The sequence below is a fragment of the Hippoglossus hippoglossus genome, chromosome 7 (genome assembly GCF_009819705.1).
Source record: "Hippoglossus hippoglossus isolate fHipHip1 chromosome 7, fHipHip1.pri, whole genome shotgun sequence".
In the NCBI taxonomy this organism is placed as follows: domain Eukaryota; kingdom Metazoa; phylum Chordata; class Actinopteri; order Pleuronectiformes; family Pleuronectidae; genus Hippoglossus; species Hippoglossus hippoglossus.
The window spans coordinates 9,221,215-9,238,527 of NC_047157.1; the positions used below are offsets into that span (position 1 = coordinate 9,221,215).

Consider the following 17,313-nt stretch of genomic DNA (forward strand, 5'->3'; position numbering starts at 1 on the left):
TCGCCGACATCACCTGCGAAAACGCCCAGGTATCATCTCTTCATTACTGTCTCCTTCCTATCACCCTCTTCTTCTCTCCCTGTGGACACGAGCAGAGAGGTCGGTGCAGTTAACTAGAAAGTTAAAGCTGACATCAGCTAATGTCTAAACTCAGGAGTAAAAATGCTGCAGTGTTTCACATAATCCTGCATGCAGCGAACTGACAGTTTAAGTCATGTTCAAACCTTTAATGGACGGCTTGTTGAACTTCATGGACGCTTGGAGTTCATCTGTGTTTGTGGAGTCAATGAGTCAAACAGTTTGATGGTTTTGGGAAAAAAAACTACTTTTCTAAACTCACATTCCAGTCTGTTTCTCTCTCCTTCTGTGTGAGTTTGCGATAATCACCTTACAGGGTGAGACTGGCAATGGGGAACCATAAGACACTATCTATCCACTCATTCCAGTCGAGAACCATTCATCTTATTGGCTTCATACATGGAAGTGCCAAGTGTAAATGGGTGGGTGTACTGGGTATGGGGGTGAGATAGGGGGAGAAAAGGGGGGAAGAGGGCTAAAGTAAGCTCTCCACTGAGTGCCATTCTAATTTTCATTAATTCCTATTTGAAAATAATTTTTCAGACTTTTCAACAGTAACTGTGATGGAAAACACAGCTCAGTAATAAAGCAGATCAAATTATTCAGCTGCAATGAACGGAAATTATAAAATATGAATAAACACATTTGTAGTAACAGGACTAAATCATGGGAAATCATTGGTAATCATTGGTACAGACCTTTATGAGCAACTGGAAAAGATAAATTGAATTCATTTAAAACTGAAACCTTCATTCCAAGCCTTATCGGCGACATTGCAGCACACACAGAGGCTTTATGCCTGAAGCTCTGTCAGTAAATGAGCTGTTTATTTCCTAATTCAGCACCAGTGGGGCTGTTAAAATGTTTTCACAACATGTGTGTTAAAGTACGAGACTCTGCAGAGTGTGGAGAAACAGCGTGAGTGTGTATTAACTGGCTGAGCAGACAGGGGATGTGCTTATCTGCTCTGCTCCGTTGTACTCTGAGCTGCTTTCCTCCGACTGGCGCGAGAGCTGCTTAATGCTGCATTTGCATCCAAGGAATTCAGTAAAAGCTGTTGTCAAGTGTGACTAAGAATAAATACGATGAGACTCAGCTCACATTGTAACAAGAGTCCATTATTTGTGTTTTTGTGTGCATGATTGGATTGCTTTACCTTGCTAAATGGCAGGATATTCTTTTCATTCATTTAGCTTTATTATTGCCAAAGGAAATAAAAAAAGAAACCCAGAGAAAAAAAACAGGATGCATAGGTTTCCTGTCCTCATTAATGAGCTGAATTAAGACATTGTTGAAGCTAATTGTCTCTGCCGGTGTGATTTGTTGTTTTGTCGGGGCCTGGTGCTGTTTAATTAACTCCTTCGGTCCCTGCAGTCACTCCTCTGTTCCTCTCCATGGACACACCCTGAGTGTCATGTTCTTTCAGGCTGAGACTGGCCCCTCGCCTGCTGTTGTGTGTGTGTGTGTGTTGCTGTATGCACTTCAAATAAATCAATTTCCATTCCAGAAACCCACACTCTCTTTCTGCACACACACAAACACACACCTTCCCTCGGTATTCTAGCATATCTGATCTCATTTCTTTGTGACTTTGCAGCGGGGAGGATTTTGCTTGTGCCACTAACAGACAAGGAAGTCAGTAGTTGAGAATAGAACATGTAACATCACCAGTGACAGTGGTTTCATTTTAGGCTTCTCACATTAAACCTGCAGCTTAAAATGGTGTGTGTGAGTAACATGGAGTGGAAATGCACAGTGGTGTCAAGGCCAAAGACCAGAGCTGTGTCCAAAACTAATGGTGCGGTTCACCTGTCGGGAGCAGTGGAACCAAATAGTTTTAAAATGTCACTGAAAATGTCACCTGAGCATGTGTCAAATCCTGATTTTAATGTGGTTAGTCTTACAAATTCCTATCTAGAAATACTAAAAGGATAAATACACTTGTTTAATTTCTTAAAGTTAAATGCGATGATTGAACCACTCATGTCTGCCAAGTTGAAAGAAAAAAAAACTCTTATTAGCAGGTTCTATCTTATTTTGATCATCAGCGCCACCTGGCAACCTTCGCTATGGGCGGAGCTGCTGGATGGACGTAGTTAAACAAATACAGTAAACTATGTTACACCCTCTGAGCAAATGTTGTATATAGGTAAAGTCACCACTAGATGCCACTAAATCCTAAACACTGAACTTTTTAAATCCTTGCTATAAAATTATTTTGATCGTTCACTGACTTGTAAAAGGAGGAATGATGCCTTTTTATATCCCACAACCTGTGTTGAATGGGTATGATCCTCTACGTGATGTGCATAAGGCTTGGCAGCGCTATGTCACCCACGACCGTGGTGTGAAAAGATGAAGCTTGTTTTGACAGTGGTGTAACACTTTCACATGCTGGGCAACTCACTCACTGCTTGGCGCCTCTGCTGTCGCTTCCTGTTTACATCCATACTACTACGTTGTCGTTCAACCCCTGCCCTGGATACGCCTGGCGTCACAGCAATCTGAAGTCTCAGATCCACTTAAACAAAGAGGCTTGGAAATGCTGCTGCCCCGTTTTAGTTTGAAAACTCCAGGACTGCGTGCTCGTCTGAACGGGCTGAAACGGAGATGTTTGGAGACGATAACGTGGACACTCACAAGTCTCATGTCATAACTAACAGCTGTTGTGTAGTTAAATGAAGCATTTTACAATGTTACAACTTTCTTACATGCGTAGGACATGAGTTAATATCTGCTGTTGCTGCTTCTCATTTGTAGCCTCGCCTTTTCTGCAACAACCCAATGGTTCCTGTTGACACTGGCACGTGCATGCCCATTGTATGTGAGTGATCACGTGATCTGCATTTTTAGGCCTGCTAGTATTGACAGGGATTCAAACTAATATGGAGCCAAAATGCTTGTGTGGACAGAGATCGTTTTGGTTTGTGCTGAGATGATGATTTTGTGTTTTCTGTAAACGAGCTGTCAACTTCCAGGAGTACGCTTCCACCATTACCCTTAAATATTGTAATGCTGCTGCTCGGTTAGCTTTAATAGTTATGTCGTGTTACAGACTTCTGCACAGCAGGAAATGAGTACAATAAAAGAAAAACACCAGTTAAATGGACATTTACCCCTAAAATCCATGTGAACACACTGGTCCTCTCTTCTTTGCTGTGTGGCTCTCAGGGGTTAAAGCTTGGTCGGTTGAGGAGAGTCTGTGCACTAAAAGCAAATCTGATCTCTCCGCTACTTCCTCTCCCATTGTCACAGAGCAATCTCATCTATTGTCATTTAACCTGTGTGACAGGCCGTAACCCGAAGAGGCTGTTAAAACCATGTCTGTTTGGAAACCACATCAGCACACTGTAAAAAAAAAAAAAAAAGATGATACTTGTGTCACCCAGACGGCAGGACTCACATCTTAGTTCAGCAGCTTGGAATATGTTTTGTAAGTGCATTTGCAGCTGTTCTTTTAATTTTCACATTTTGTCTGATGAGGCTGCACAACACCATTATTTCTCTGTGTCAATTTTCAGCCATTTGAATTGACTTCATATTATTATATTTTGGAATTTTTCCAATAATATTTCATGCTCTGCTGCTGAATCAGTTTTTAACACTGTTTTCGTTGTTTTTACTGTTATTTACTTGCTGCTAACAGGATCATAACCAGAATCAGAGCGTAACAGCGTGACACAATATGCGATACATGGTCCACATTAAGGATAATATAACATTCCAGTGATTTTGTATTAACCCGAATATTGCAAGACAATTGTGAAATGATACATCATGATATCTGGCTCAGTAAAGAATATATAATCTCCCTAAAGAGGGAAAGTGCAGGATTTGTGTATTTCTTTACTGAGATGAAACAATGTACAAAAAAGTGAATAAAGTCTTATCTCAGTGTCTCTTTAGTCTTTAACAAACACACTGTAACTTGTCAATGTCCTAATGTGTCATCATTCCAATAAACTGGCAAAAGTCCAAACTGTCAGAAACACTTTATCAGAACAACTTTTTCAGTCTTTAAATTATATTCAAAGAAATATAGAACTATACAATTATTCTAAAATTGAAACATCGATATTTATCATCAGCATATTGATTATCATGTCTCTCAAGTCAGGACGACGTTATATTGCTGTATCGATATTTTGCCCCACCCCTAATCATAACCTCGCAGAGATCATATCCAGAGTTTCCACATCAGTTTGTACTGTTTCAGCATTCTTACATTCCATGCAGCCACCCTGTCAACATTTTCCGCTGTGCTCTTCCAGACTGTGCTGACTCTCCTCGGGGTGTTTGAGCAGGTCTGTCGGTGTGTTTGATCCCGCCCTGCTGTCACGGTTCGTTGGGCAGCAGATTAGATTGGACTGGGAGGAGGACAGTTCTCACCGCTGTGCCTCCTCATCCATGATGCAGGAATGACAACATCTCTCACTTTCTTTCACTCATCCTTTTTTTTCTCACTCTGCCATCACAATTGTTATCTGTCTCTCTTTCTTTTTCTCGCTGTCAGTGACGGTCTCTCCCTCTTTCCCTCTCCTGTCCGGATCAGTTTCCGTCCATCCACCAGCGCAGTCGGGCAAAGGAGGACCTGTGTAGCATTTCTGTCTTTGAAAATCTATCTGCCTCTTTATTTTGCCGTCTCCATCTGTCCTTTCATCCTTTCTCCCACTGTTTTCTCAAACCCGTCCATCTCCCCTCCCATCAGCACTTCTCCTGTATAGAATCAACAGTGTGGTTTTTGTCAAATTCGCAGCCAGGAGCTGTTAAATATGTTATCAGATAACGTGGAAGTCAACCTGCCGTCTCATCTGCAGTGTAACTGTAGACCTGTGGACTCATGAGCGGCAGGCCCTGGTCTGTGTGTGTGAGTGTGTGTGAGTGTGTGTGACTTGTGTGTGACTGTGTGTGACTGTGTGTGTGTGTGTGTGTGAATATTGCTTTTATATAATTGTGTTACATGATAATCCATCCAGTAGTTTTTGCATAATCCTGCTAACTAACAGCAGACAAAAACATAACCTCCTTGGCTGAGAAGTAGCATCTTAGAAATAGAAGTGACCCACAGACACACAGTTCAGCAGTATCACCAATTCAAACATTGGCATCATCATATTTTCTGCTCTAGGCACTGGTTCCCCAGTTGACTGTAAAATAATAGTTCAGGCAGTGGTTTTCGAGCTGATTCAACTTGTAATTGGTGGCAACTCTGACAGGCAATTTCACAATTGTCTAACACCCTGAGTCAGCATATTGCGGCTCAGGCTGTTCAGGTAAGTACTTGTCAGTCGATGCTGCAATTTAGTATTTTACAGTGAGTAATGTCACAGTCAGGGCAAGTCAGTGGAGATCGTTGATAACAATCAGACAAAATTCGATTTTCAAATAACATATTGGTATTGCCCTTAATGTTTGCAAACATGCACAATTTTATTTAAAAATAATAGCATATTTTGTTGTATCTGATGTGTTTGCTTTATAATTATTGTTATTCATGATAAAGACATCTTAGGAAGCATTACATTAAATATATGTATCATCCGATATATCGGTGTCTGATATTTTTAACCCCTATTGGCATCAGTTTCCATTGGTCAGGCTCTACTTTCTACATCAGTATTTGTGTTGTTTGCAACTTTTGGTCTTGCTGGTAATTCAGCAGTCACTCATGCAAATGAAGCTCAGTGTGATATTCAGCGTCATGAGCTCCCTCTCAAGAGTCTAGCATGAATTCATATCTATCTAACTCCATCCAGGCCGTTCTCTGCAGCTCAACACTGCTCAGCTGAAAGCCTGATCCACTAGGACCGAAATCTGTTTTTAGGCTTATTGATCAGTCAGTTTACTTCCATTTATAGACTGTTTGCCCCCTGAAAAACTAGGAGACCAGAAGATGGAGGGAGGAGTGAAGGGAGGGAGGAGAAGGACAGCGGGTGATGAAAAATTCAAAGGTTGGGAAATATCCCAAAGAGTGACGAAGGGATGAGAGGGAGTGGGAGGAAGAAAGGAAGGGCAGAGGGGATGAAAGGATGGAAAGAGATGAGGGAGAGGGGGAGGAGGTGGGGGTAAAAAGAGCAACAGAGTTGTGTAAAAGAAAAATCAGAGAGAGAGGATTTATTACCCTCAGTGTTTAAAGGCTGCAGTGATTGGACGAAATCACTTCAAACATGCACTTTATATTTTGGGAAGACAATGTTAAAAAAGGACCCAAGTATTATTTATTTATATATTTTTTCTGTCCTCCTTCCTCCCTCCATTTCTTTCTTTTTTTGCTGGTGGTTCTTTGCAGCGAGAGTAGCTTGTTTCCATGGAAACGGACTGAGCCAGATGAGCTTCGCTACTTGCACTGCAGCGTTACTCTGCACGTGTGTGTGTGTGTGTGTGTGTGTGAGAGAGAGAGAGAGATTGGTCTTGGCTCTAAAGAGAAGGAACGATGATGATTTATGAGAGCCTAATGCACTTGGCAGGCACTTGGATGAGCAGAGGACCATGTGTGTGGATGAGTTGTTCGCGGAGCAGCCCAGCGTTTTGTTCCTGTCATTAGCTCCTGCGTTGTGTCCATGATCCATGCTTTTGTTTTTCTCTTTTTGTCCCTACTTTGCCTTTGTCTTTGTTTTCATATTTCCCTTTAAGCCTTCCGGTGGTTCTCTTTCTCTTCACCTCACAGCTGTAATTCCACACTCTTATCAGTGTCGATGTGGTAATTAAAATCACTATGGGAATGATCAACATCACCATAGCAATGGCATCTGGGTCATCTCAGCACAAGAGAGAGAGAGAGGAACTGTGTCATACAATATCCTAGCTGTTTGTGTGCGTGTGTGTGCACGTGGCTGCTTGTGTTTGTGTGTGTGTTGTAACTCTGTCCTTGTTTACAGAACTTACAGAGCTTCTGTACATCTGACATTTCATTGTTTCTACATAGTTTCGTTGAGGTTTAGAGAAAAAAATCGCGATTATAAAACCACAGCTGTGTGATAGAGGTTGCCACGCTATTAGAATGATTGACACAACACATTTATTTTGTTCAGCCGCTCAGAAATCCTCTCAGAAGAAATATTTTCCCAGATACACTCTGCAGACACGGATGAACAAAATAAAGCAGTTACTGACTTTGGCTATTAGTGACAGCCAGGAGTAAAACAGCCTGAAAAAATGTACCAGTTTCATTTTGTTTTGTGTTTCAGCTTTAATGTTGATTATTTGGAGCAAAAATGGGAACAGATTGTCCTCGTGGGAGATTTTGGACATTTCTAGAAATATGCTCAAACTAGACATAGGACACTCATTTTAATTAGATATGATGTTATTACCAAGAGACAAATAGTTCAGCTCATAGAGTGTCTGGTGGTGTCTGAGAACTTTGATGACCTGAATGTCATTGCTACCGTTCAAGAAACTGTTTCTGCAAAAAAAACTCAACTTGTCATTTTTAATTGAATTAGTTTACTGGCAGGGCGGCTTTGGTAAAGTGGGGAGAACTGTCAACAATCCCATTTGTCCTGGAATAGCTTCAGTTTTTAGTTACATAATTACCTTTAATGCATTGGAAAAGCTATTGTGAAATTCAAAATTCTGACCGGGTTGACAGATGGATGGAAAGAATAAAAAACACTAAGTTGTTTCTATTGAATGTCTGAGCAGCGGCTGGCAGTTCAGCCTGAAAGATGAGCGATGAAGGTGAAATCATAAATGAGATGAATAACTGTCATGGTGAAAGCTCTTTAATGCCTGTTGAGTCATTTCAGACAGAAGCTGTTTCTACTGTGTGTTATTTCAAAGATATACTACTTGACAAATAAAAAAAATATCATTTCACTTATTGAACAGTAAAATAATGAATTGAAATGTAAGGACATCGGTTTTATTTCTAAGTATAAGTACTCCCCTCACTCGCTCTGTTTCGTGACATGACAGCAGTTCATTGTCAATGTGCTGTCATGTCCTGTCTTGCTAATGAGACTGTGTTTGTGTGTTTGTTGCAGAACTCCCAGAAGAAAAGAGGAGCACGACCCAACAACAAACCTGACAAGAAGCTCGGTCCACAGGTAACACACACACACACACACACACACACACACACACACACACACACACACACACACACACACACACACACACACACACACACACACACACACACACACACACACACACACACACACACACACACACACACTGCTCTGTTTATCCCCAGACAGTCCAGCGAATCACTAAGATATACTAAGATTTTTCAGCAACTACACACACACAGACACACACCACCACCACACAAAAATAAAAGGGCTACATTGCGATATCATGAGGAACTGTGTGTTGAGTTGAAACACCTGCAGGACGTGATGGAGAGAAAGAGGAGAAGAGAGCAAAACAGTAAAGATGAATAGAATTGGCCGGAGCAATTCCAGTTGCACTCGCTAGAGAAGGCTTAGCTTGCGAAGACAGTAATTCCTCTCTTGTATCGAACTTGGCAGTGACCCCACGCCACACCAGAAAGAAACACATAAAAGTTCTTGTGATGCCCTTCAGGGTTTTTTGAATATCTTGAGGTGGTGTGTCATAAATCTGCCCTGTCACACTTCTTCCAGGAAAAAAACTTACTCTGTCTGGTTCTTGCAGATCTGCTTCTCAATGCGGTTTTATCTTTTGAGCTATCAGCTCACTCACCACAAAACTCGCCTGCATAACATTGTCTCTGTCAGAGTGAGGCCTTGTGAAAGCTGCTTGTTGGGCACCAACCCCCACTGAAGGGTGTAAACTTGATTCTATCACATCTGTCCTGGCAACTCATCAGGTTTGCCTGCGTGTGTCCAGCTGTAAAACACAGAAAATCAGCTTTTTTTCCCATCACTGTGACGTGTCCTTGAAAACTAGACACACTGGCTGCTCTTTTACTTCAACAAAAAAGAATCATGTGTCCATTTCTCTTAAAGTGTCAAAAAGTACTTTTCTTTTCTTGACAGTCACCAAGACGTTACCCAGCCTTTGGCTAGACAGAGGACTGGGAAAGAGAAAATTAAACATAGAAAAGGATATTTTAAATAAGAAAAGATGAATGGACAATTTTGAATGATTCAAAGAAGTATGATGAAAGTTGTTTTGGCTAATGTATTAGCAAAGAGTTGCCTGTGTTACACATCTCGTAGACAGAGTGGAGGATTATTCATAATTCATCTGGAGTTGTGCTTGTGTGATGAATTTAAGTCCCGTATCAATCTTAGAATATCAATAGAAGAATGTCAGGCTGTTCAACACAAATGACGCACTTTGCTGGAGTCTCTCTTGCCTTTGCCTTGCCTAACCACGTGTCCAATAAAGAACATTATTAACAGGAAGAAAGAAAAGAAAGGGAAAAAATGAGTGATATTGAAAGAGTGGACATTTTGAAACAAAGAAAGGATGAAGAGTGTGAGAAAACCGGTGACATCAATATTATAGTCAATACCAAGGTGTCTCTGTGTCAATTAGTGTTAAATCCACTGTTCTGTCTTTTCTGCCAAAGGTTATTTAGATACTTGACAGTCATTTGCTATATAAGACAGTAAACCAGTTTCTCAGGATCCTTTCTTCGTACTCATACCAGCAGATTCACTCAACTGGAACAAATAATAATAATAAAATGCAGATAAAAATTAACAGATTTTCCGTGTGAGCGTTGCCTGAGGTGTCATCTCTACAGATATGTGACTGCAGCTGTAGCCGTTATTCCCTCCACTGTTTCAACATAAGCAGCTCATTATATTCTGAATAGAAACTCCATCTAATACGATAAAGCATTTCCTACAGCGAGGTATTGAAAGGAGGCATTATTACAGGATGTCCCAGCTACAGCACTAAAAGACGCAGTCAAATAGCAAATGTCAGTTAGCATCTCATTTAGTCATGGAAAGATGAAGATTTCTTCAATCTTTTAGCCGAGAGATATCATGAGGTAGCTCAGCCTTTATGACCAATAATTCATGTCAGTTTATGGATTATGGTTTGCACATCAATCTGCTGAACGTAAAGATGGTTTTAGCTTTTGGTGCAGTTTGATGCCATGCAGTTTATACTCGGCTATAACGAATTAGAATCACGGTTCGATATGATCTGGATTCAATAAAGAGAATCTGATTAAATAGAAACTAAACAATGAATCTTTTTATTTATTTTTTTATTTTTTATTTTTCATTGTGGAAAAACATTTATATGGGGCAGGCAGCAGCATGAAAAACATTATTGACGTGTGTAAACACTGGAGCAGCCCTGCGGCCTCTGGTGTGTGACTCGCTAATTAAACTACACGCAGTTGATTAACACCTCTTTCTTTGACATCCTCCTGAAATCAATTACAGAGTTAACATGTAAAACTTCGCTTTTGCCACCGACCACAACTGTCATGTCAGAAATGTTGCGTGTTTGATCCCTCAAGTGCGTGTTTGTTACCTCTCAGCTTTTGACTCTGCTGTTTGTGTCTCGATCTGTCGTCTCTGACCTATTTCCTCTGGGGGATCACACTCTCGCTCTATCTGTCCAAACCAGCTGTGTGGAGTTTGAAGCTGATAAAACAGCGGTTCCTGTATTCCGTCTCATTTTCACCTCATCTCTTCCTCTTTTCTGGCCTCCATCTAGTCCTGTAGGTATTTTTGTACTTAGTGTTAGTCATGTGTCCTGGGTTATTTAAAAAAAATTTAGTTTTGGATTAAAGATCAGGTCTCAACATCACACTTGATATCTCGACATCCTCTTTTTCCTCAGCTTCGCTTTTCCAAACTCCCCATCCCTTCTTTATTTTTCAAGATACAAACAAAACTTAAATAATTTCCCCATTGTAAAAAAAATTGTTTTAAGTACATGGGCTCAAGTTTTAGAGAATGACAATGTTCATAGAGGTAAGGATTTGAAACATTTCTCCACAGAAGCTGTTTTCAGTGAAGGTTAACTTCCTCACCACCCTCTCTCTGCAACTTCTCACAGCAGCCCTCCTCTTCCTCTCTGAGCCACATACCATAAATGGTTGTAAATGCGTTTCGCCTGGCTTCTCTTATTGTGCTTGGAAATACTCCCCAGGCCATAAAACAAACACAGGTCTGCTTCTGAGGAGTGGGTGCACGGGGTCACTTCAGGTCAGCAGTAGTTACAGCCCAGTTTCAGATGTGTTTCAGTGAGAAATACACATACACACATGATTACCATTAGTCTTCTCTTTCTTAGAAAAAGAAATCGGAATTATTACACTTTCATAACATTTGTCTCCTCGTGTCATCCTTATTGGTTGAGGTTACAGCTGCATCAGGGGCACATAAAAACATTACAACACCCTGAAACAGCTATGATTTAATATCAGGGTTAACCCTCTTGTTTTAGCTAATCTATTAGCAAAGAGTTGCTGATATCACATCCCACAGAGACAGTGGAACATTATTCACAGTTCATCTGGAGTCGTGCTTGTGTGATGAATCTAAGCCTAGTATCAATCGTATTTTATCTCTTATTTAGTCTCCACCACCAACTCCTGGAAAAATAACATGCTATTTAGCTGCTAGTATATAAATATACAATATAAATATAACTTCTGAGGCAAAGCACAAATGACTGACTTTGCTGGAGTTTCTTTTTCTTTGTTTTTGATAATGTGAAAAGCCCACGAGGAACAAACACAACATGACTCTGACCTCACCATTTGGTTGCTGAAAGCCACAAGTTAGTCAATTAGGCCTTTGTCATATTTTTTTTTTGAAGTTCCAGCCGATTTTAAATAGAATAAAAAGCCAATTCATCCCTGTTGAGTTGCAGTACTGTTTGGAGTTGTGGCTCGGGTTCAACTGGCCGCAAGCAAAGAGTTTTTTTTATGTCTTGTAATTACCAGGGATGATGTCAAAACATCACTGTGGTTCAGAGAATACAGCAGAATAAAACATCATCAGCTCCACATTGAGATTCCAAGTTGTTTAAGTTAATGCATGGCCTGATGACATTCAGGGATCTGCAAAAAATCGTTGAAGAAATAACCAGCAAGTCGAACTCTCACCGGAGTTCTACTCTGTCTTGATCCAAAGTCTTGAACCAATCTGATTGTGAAACTATGAAACCTCTTTGAATAACATGCAGATGTGACCAACACTACACAGTTGCCCACTACCAAACATTTCCTCCTCCACAAAACAGGCAATTTCCTCCGAGACCATGTGGTTCTTTCTTCAGAATAGACTCAGTTTCTTACAGAATCTTTTCAAACTCCTGATATGTATGATAATGTGGTGCTGATGAGCCAAAATATTAACTGTTATATTATTCATGAGACCTACACTTAAGTATAACTTTACAAGATGGTCCATATTCCTCAATTTACAATACATCGTAAAATGACATAGAGCCTAAGATTATGACTTTATTCTCATAACGTAATGACTTTTTTCATGTAATGAAAAGTAATGAAAGAACATATGTCAAATCAGATTTAGAAATTCTTGCTGATTAACTGACCAATCCCTTAAACAGGAGTTACAGACATTTCCATCTCTGTGGTACAGTTCTTCTTGTATCATTGTCACCTCAGTGATCTTTCTGTCCCGTCTCTGCAGGAGGACAGTTCAGACCTGAAGTGTCAGCTCCACTTTGCCAAAGAGGAATCAGCCCTGATGTGCAAGAAGCTGACCAAGCTGGTGAAGGACAGCGACGCCATGAAGGAGGAGCTGGCAAAGTACCGGTCGCTGTACGGAGACGTGGACGCCTCGCTCACCGTGGAAGAGGTGAGGAGTCGATCAGGAGCAGACAAAGATCTGGACTTTTTACTGTTGAGCTACTTAAATAAGTGGTTAGGGAACAGGTGGCACCTTGACCTCACAGTGACATGGTTCTGGGTCCAAACACTGGTTCAGCCAGAAAACAATAGGGACCCCAACAAACCTCAAGCCACAACCTCCCAACATAGGTACAGACCCACAGAGGTTACATCCATGAAACATCTTCAAGAAACATCAGCAAGTCCAGTTACCTACGTACACATGTCCAACTCCTGAAGATACCATGACCTGGATGACTGAGAGTCTTCACAGATACAGAAAAAAGTTAAACATAAAAAAAACCCCACAGTGCATACATCATGAAGGTTAATTGGTGACTCCAAATTGTGTGTGAGTGTAAATGGTTATTTGTCTCAATGTGTCAACCCTGTGATAGACTGGAGACCTGTGTATCCTGCCTCTCACCAGTAAATGGTGTGATTGATGGATGGATGGATGGATGGATAATTTAGAACTGCAATACAACATGTAGCTCTTCATCTTTTATTATTTAATTAGCTTGTCGGTTAACTTAATGTTTTCTTAAGTCTAACCATACATTGTAGCTCTTTAAACTCATTCCCCTCACATTCCCCACTTGCCAAAAATACCTGGTAAAACTTTACGAGGAGCATTTGTATTGTTTAACAAACAGCCAAAATGCTCCAATTCCATTTAATGAGAGTTGTGCTCATCAAATCCAACTCACTTTTGAACCATTTCAGTGACTAATGCTGAAAACCAAACATCAACAAATATTTTTTAACTAGTAGAAATTGCGATAGAACATGTTGTTGATCAGTAGAGGTCTATAGCCAAGACTGGTAATGCTTAAAAAACAAAGTTATTAATATGACAGTTTGTTCTTCCCAACCATGAGCAGAGTAGTAGGGTGGAAGCAGTTGATGATGATTCATGATAGCAGTCATAAAGGTCAACAGCTGATTTAAAAGTGTGTGAGGGAAGAAGTGGGAGAAGAAGAAGGAAAATGTTCCACTCACCTCAGGTTTCTTTTACTTGACTTCCTCCCCCCAGGTTGCTGACTCCCCCCACACCCGTGAGGCAGAGGTCCGAGTCCACCTGAAGCTAGTGGAGGAGGAGGCCAACCTGCTGAGTCGACGCATCGTGGAGCTGGAGGTGGAGAACCGGGGGCTCCGAGCAGAGATGGACGACATGAAGGGGCCACAAGGTAGTTTTTATTGTGAAATTTGGCTGACACTGGCTTTTTTCATTGATTTATGACCATGAATTTGTTGGAAGATCAGCAATGCTTACTTTCATGGGAGACTCATACATGACCAGTTTGAATCACAGACTGTATAACAAGATCGACAACGCATCTCCACTCAGATACGAGTGCCACCATCTTGCGCTTTTGACTAAATTTGGAGCCGTGGTATTGAGGTCTCGCCGATACATGAGCTCTATCAATCGCAAGTCTATCTCAGCTGTCAATCAAAGTATTTCACCCTTTTTTAATAGCATCAAATGCCAAAGTTACCCCCAAAAAAACATTTTGACACATCAGAGAAATCTGTTTAACATGTACTTAACAGACCTGTACAGTGCAACACCACGAACCACATCGTGCATAATGATCATGGAGTTTAATTAACACCTCTCTCTCAAACACTTTGAATGAAAACTGAACATCATGACTCTGAATGAGGGTTTGTTGGAGACTACATTAGTTTTAGCTGTGTGTACCAAATAAACAATCATGCTCTGTATAACAATTTATTCCTTATGTCCTAGATGGACATCAAGACCTCTCTGGTGTCAGCTGTGGTCTAGGTATGGGTCTTGGTCTCTCTGGCGGAACCATGATGCTCGGAGACGGGGCTGCTTCTGAAAACGTCATGGAGCTCCAGAGACACCTCCAGTTCGTGGAGGAGGAGGCGGAGCTGCTGAGGAGGTCTCTGATCGAGATGGAGGAACAGAACAAGCTCCTGATGAACGAGATCAACCGCTACAAATCCGAACTACCGCCGCTGATGTCCACGCTGTCATCCAATTCGCTGACGTCGCTGGCGGACGGGCTGCTCAACGACAGCCCGGTGCACACCATACAGGAAGGGGCGGTGTTCATCAGCACGGACGCCCCTGTCCAGGAGGAGGAGATCAGACTGGCGAGGCTTCAGATCGGAGAGCTGAGCGGGAAGGTGAAGAAGCTACAGTACGAAAACCGAGTGCTTCTGTCCAACCTGCAGCGTTGTGATCTGGCCTCCTACAATGCTCCTTCCTCCTCATCCTCCTCCTCTTCGTTACGACTGGCTCTGGAGACTGACGCGGAGGCTGGAGACTCAGCTGAGTGCCTCCCCATCAGGTAGTTACAGATTTTATATGGTGTCAGTTTCCTTTACAATATTTTTGGATGAAGTTGTGGTTTTACAGCGTGGGAGTCAGCAGTGAGAGTCCTTTAAGTGCTCTCTGTCTTTTTCCATCAGCCCGCCCCACCGCAAAGAGCCAGTAGGGGGCGAGAATGACGCCCTTGAGCTCAAGGAGCGGAAAAAGAAGTTCGAGGACAGCGCTGACGCAACGGCCTCGCTTCCCAGGTGCCTGGGGCAGAAGGACCACGATGCTTTGCTGGCCATGAGGGACCAGGCTCGCTTGGTTTCCACGGCGATACAGCTCCTGACCTCTCCCGAGTCCAACTGCCTCTCCTCCTCGCCATCCATCTACCACAAGGTCTGCAGCAACGAGGCAGCGGAGCCGTGCGACCTAGAGAAACCTCAGCCTCACAGTCAGGTACATGTCCTCTGTTTGGTGCGCAGTTTCCCCGCAATGCTTTCTAATGAAACCTTTTCAACTTCAAACCCGTGTGGCCATTTCATTGAATCGGCCACATAATCTTTTGGAACCCAAAAGATGTGCGCCCCTTAATAAACAATTATATTGTATACATTAAAAACAGCAGTAAAGTCCACTTGAACAGAACCACTGACAATGTAAAATAATTTTATACTTTTCAGACTCAGTCCACTGTACCCTCGAGATGCAGACTCATCCCTGCTGACTAATGAGTTTGCTAGAAATTGTTGGTAATTATCTGTATTTCAACTGCAGTGATGGATGTTAACAATTTAACTTAATTAATGACTATACAATGACAGCAGCTGCTGTTAAAAGAGCTGCAAGGATTATGGGACATAGATATATGACTTTTAGATCAATTAAAAAAAAGCTAAATAAATCAACCAAATTTGTCCTTTCCTTCCTTCATTTTTCTCTGCAGAAAGAACTGGACATCTCATTCTTTTGGTTTTATCTGATCATTATTTGTATCAGATCAACTACCAGAATAAACTGTTTAGATTTTCTGTCAGTGCTGAATAAAAGATCCCCAATGTCGTCTCAAGAATAAGCTAGTCCAAAGCCATTTTCAGACATGAACTCCAAAAGGTTTGAACGCACTATTCGGTGCAGACTTTATGAAATATGAACAACGCAGTCAGGGATTCTCTGGTCAGATGCGTTCAAAGCAACTGAAAATCTGAATGTTCAGGGGAGGGGATGACGCAGCATTTAAGAGGAAGGACATTACGTATAAATTACACTGCAGAAATCACCTGAGATTTTTCTATTCTTTATTTATTTATTTTTTGCAGTGAATCCTTCAGATAATCTCCTCCTGTTTTCTTACACGGCTCACTCAGACATTATCCACAGCAACTGACTGGGACATTTGCGTTCTCACATTCAGCTCCTTTGGTTCATTTCAGGAGATTGTCCGTAGTTCAGTGCATGGAAATATTCACTTAATTTTGACAAAAGCATGCAATAGTTGATTTTATGTTTTTTTTATTTGTTCAGAACTAAAGAGCAAACTGAATCTTCAGCATCAAATGTTTTTTTTGCCAATTCTTCCAGCTCTGATTGTTCAACCACCTGCAGTATCAGCCCTTCCACTCGTCATTTATCGGCCCACGGCGTTCTCTCATTGAGCCGATAATGACTGTGGCCGTTTGATAAATTCTGTCTTATTCTGTTCACTAGATTTCTGAGCTGTCTGACCTGGCGGACCGGCCTCTGGTTGGCGCTCTGACCAGCAGGCTCCAGGCTCTGCACAACCAGCTACAAGCCTTTGTGGAGCGGGTTGACAGCCTGGGTAAACCCTCAGCAGGTGGGCGGGACCCTCAGGTGGAAGGAGCCTCTCCCCTGGCCTCCCTCGTTTGCTCTAGAGATGACCTGGATAGAATTAATACTCCTGAGGAGAAGGTAAAAAGACAAGACAACACCCTCCTCTTCTTCACTCCTTGTCACACTTTCTCTTTCATTTACCATCACTCCTTTTTTAAGCTTTTTATTTTCTAGAGCTCTATTTTCTGTTTTATTCCACTAACTATTACTTTGGCTGACTAACACTCCCGATGCCATTTAAACATGTTGCTTTAGCTTCTCGTCACAGTGAAGAGTGGATTCACACAGCACGCTCAAACCTGTTGCACCAACGCCCTGAAATAACACAGAA

At 41.6% G+C, this 17,313-nt stretch overlaps 1 protein-coding gene across 1 annotated transcript in view; it reads left to right on the forward strand.

The window, feature by feature from the left end:
• LOC117764606 (protein SOGA1-like) overlaps positions 1-17,313 on the forward strand; it is an 88,411-nt gene that overhangs the window by 50,447 nt on the left and 20,651 nt on the right. Inside the window, 6 exon segments of the mRNA XM_034590529.1 lie at positions 8,064-8,126; positions 12,642-12,809; positions 13,878-14,031; positions 14,598-15,168; positions 15,290-15,590; positions 16,839-17,060. Coding sequence (XP_034446420.1) covers positions 8,064-8,126; positions 12,642-12,809; positions 13,878-14,031; positions 14,598-15,168; positions 15,290-15,590; positions 16,839-17,060 — 1,479 coding nt within the window.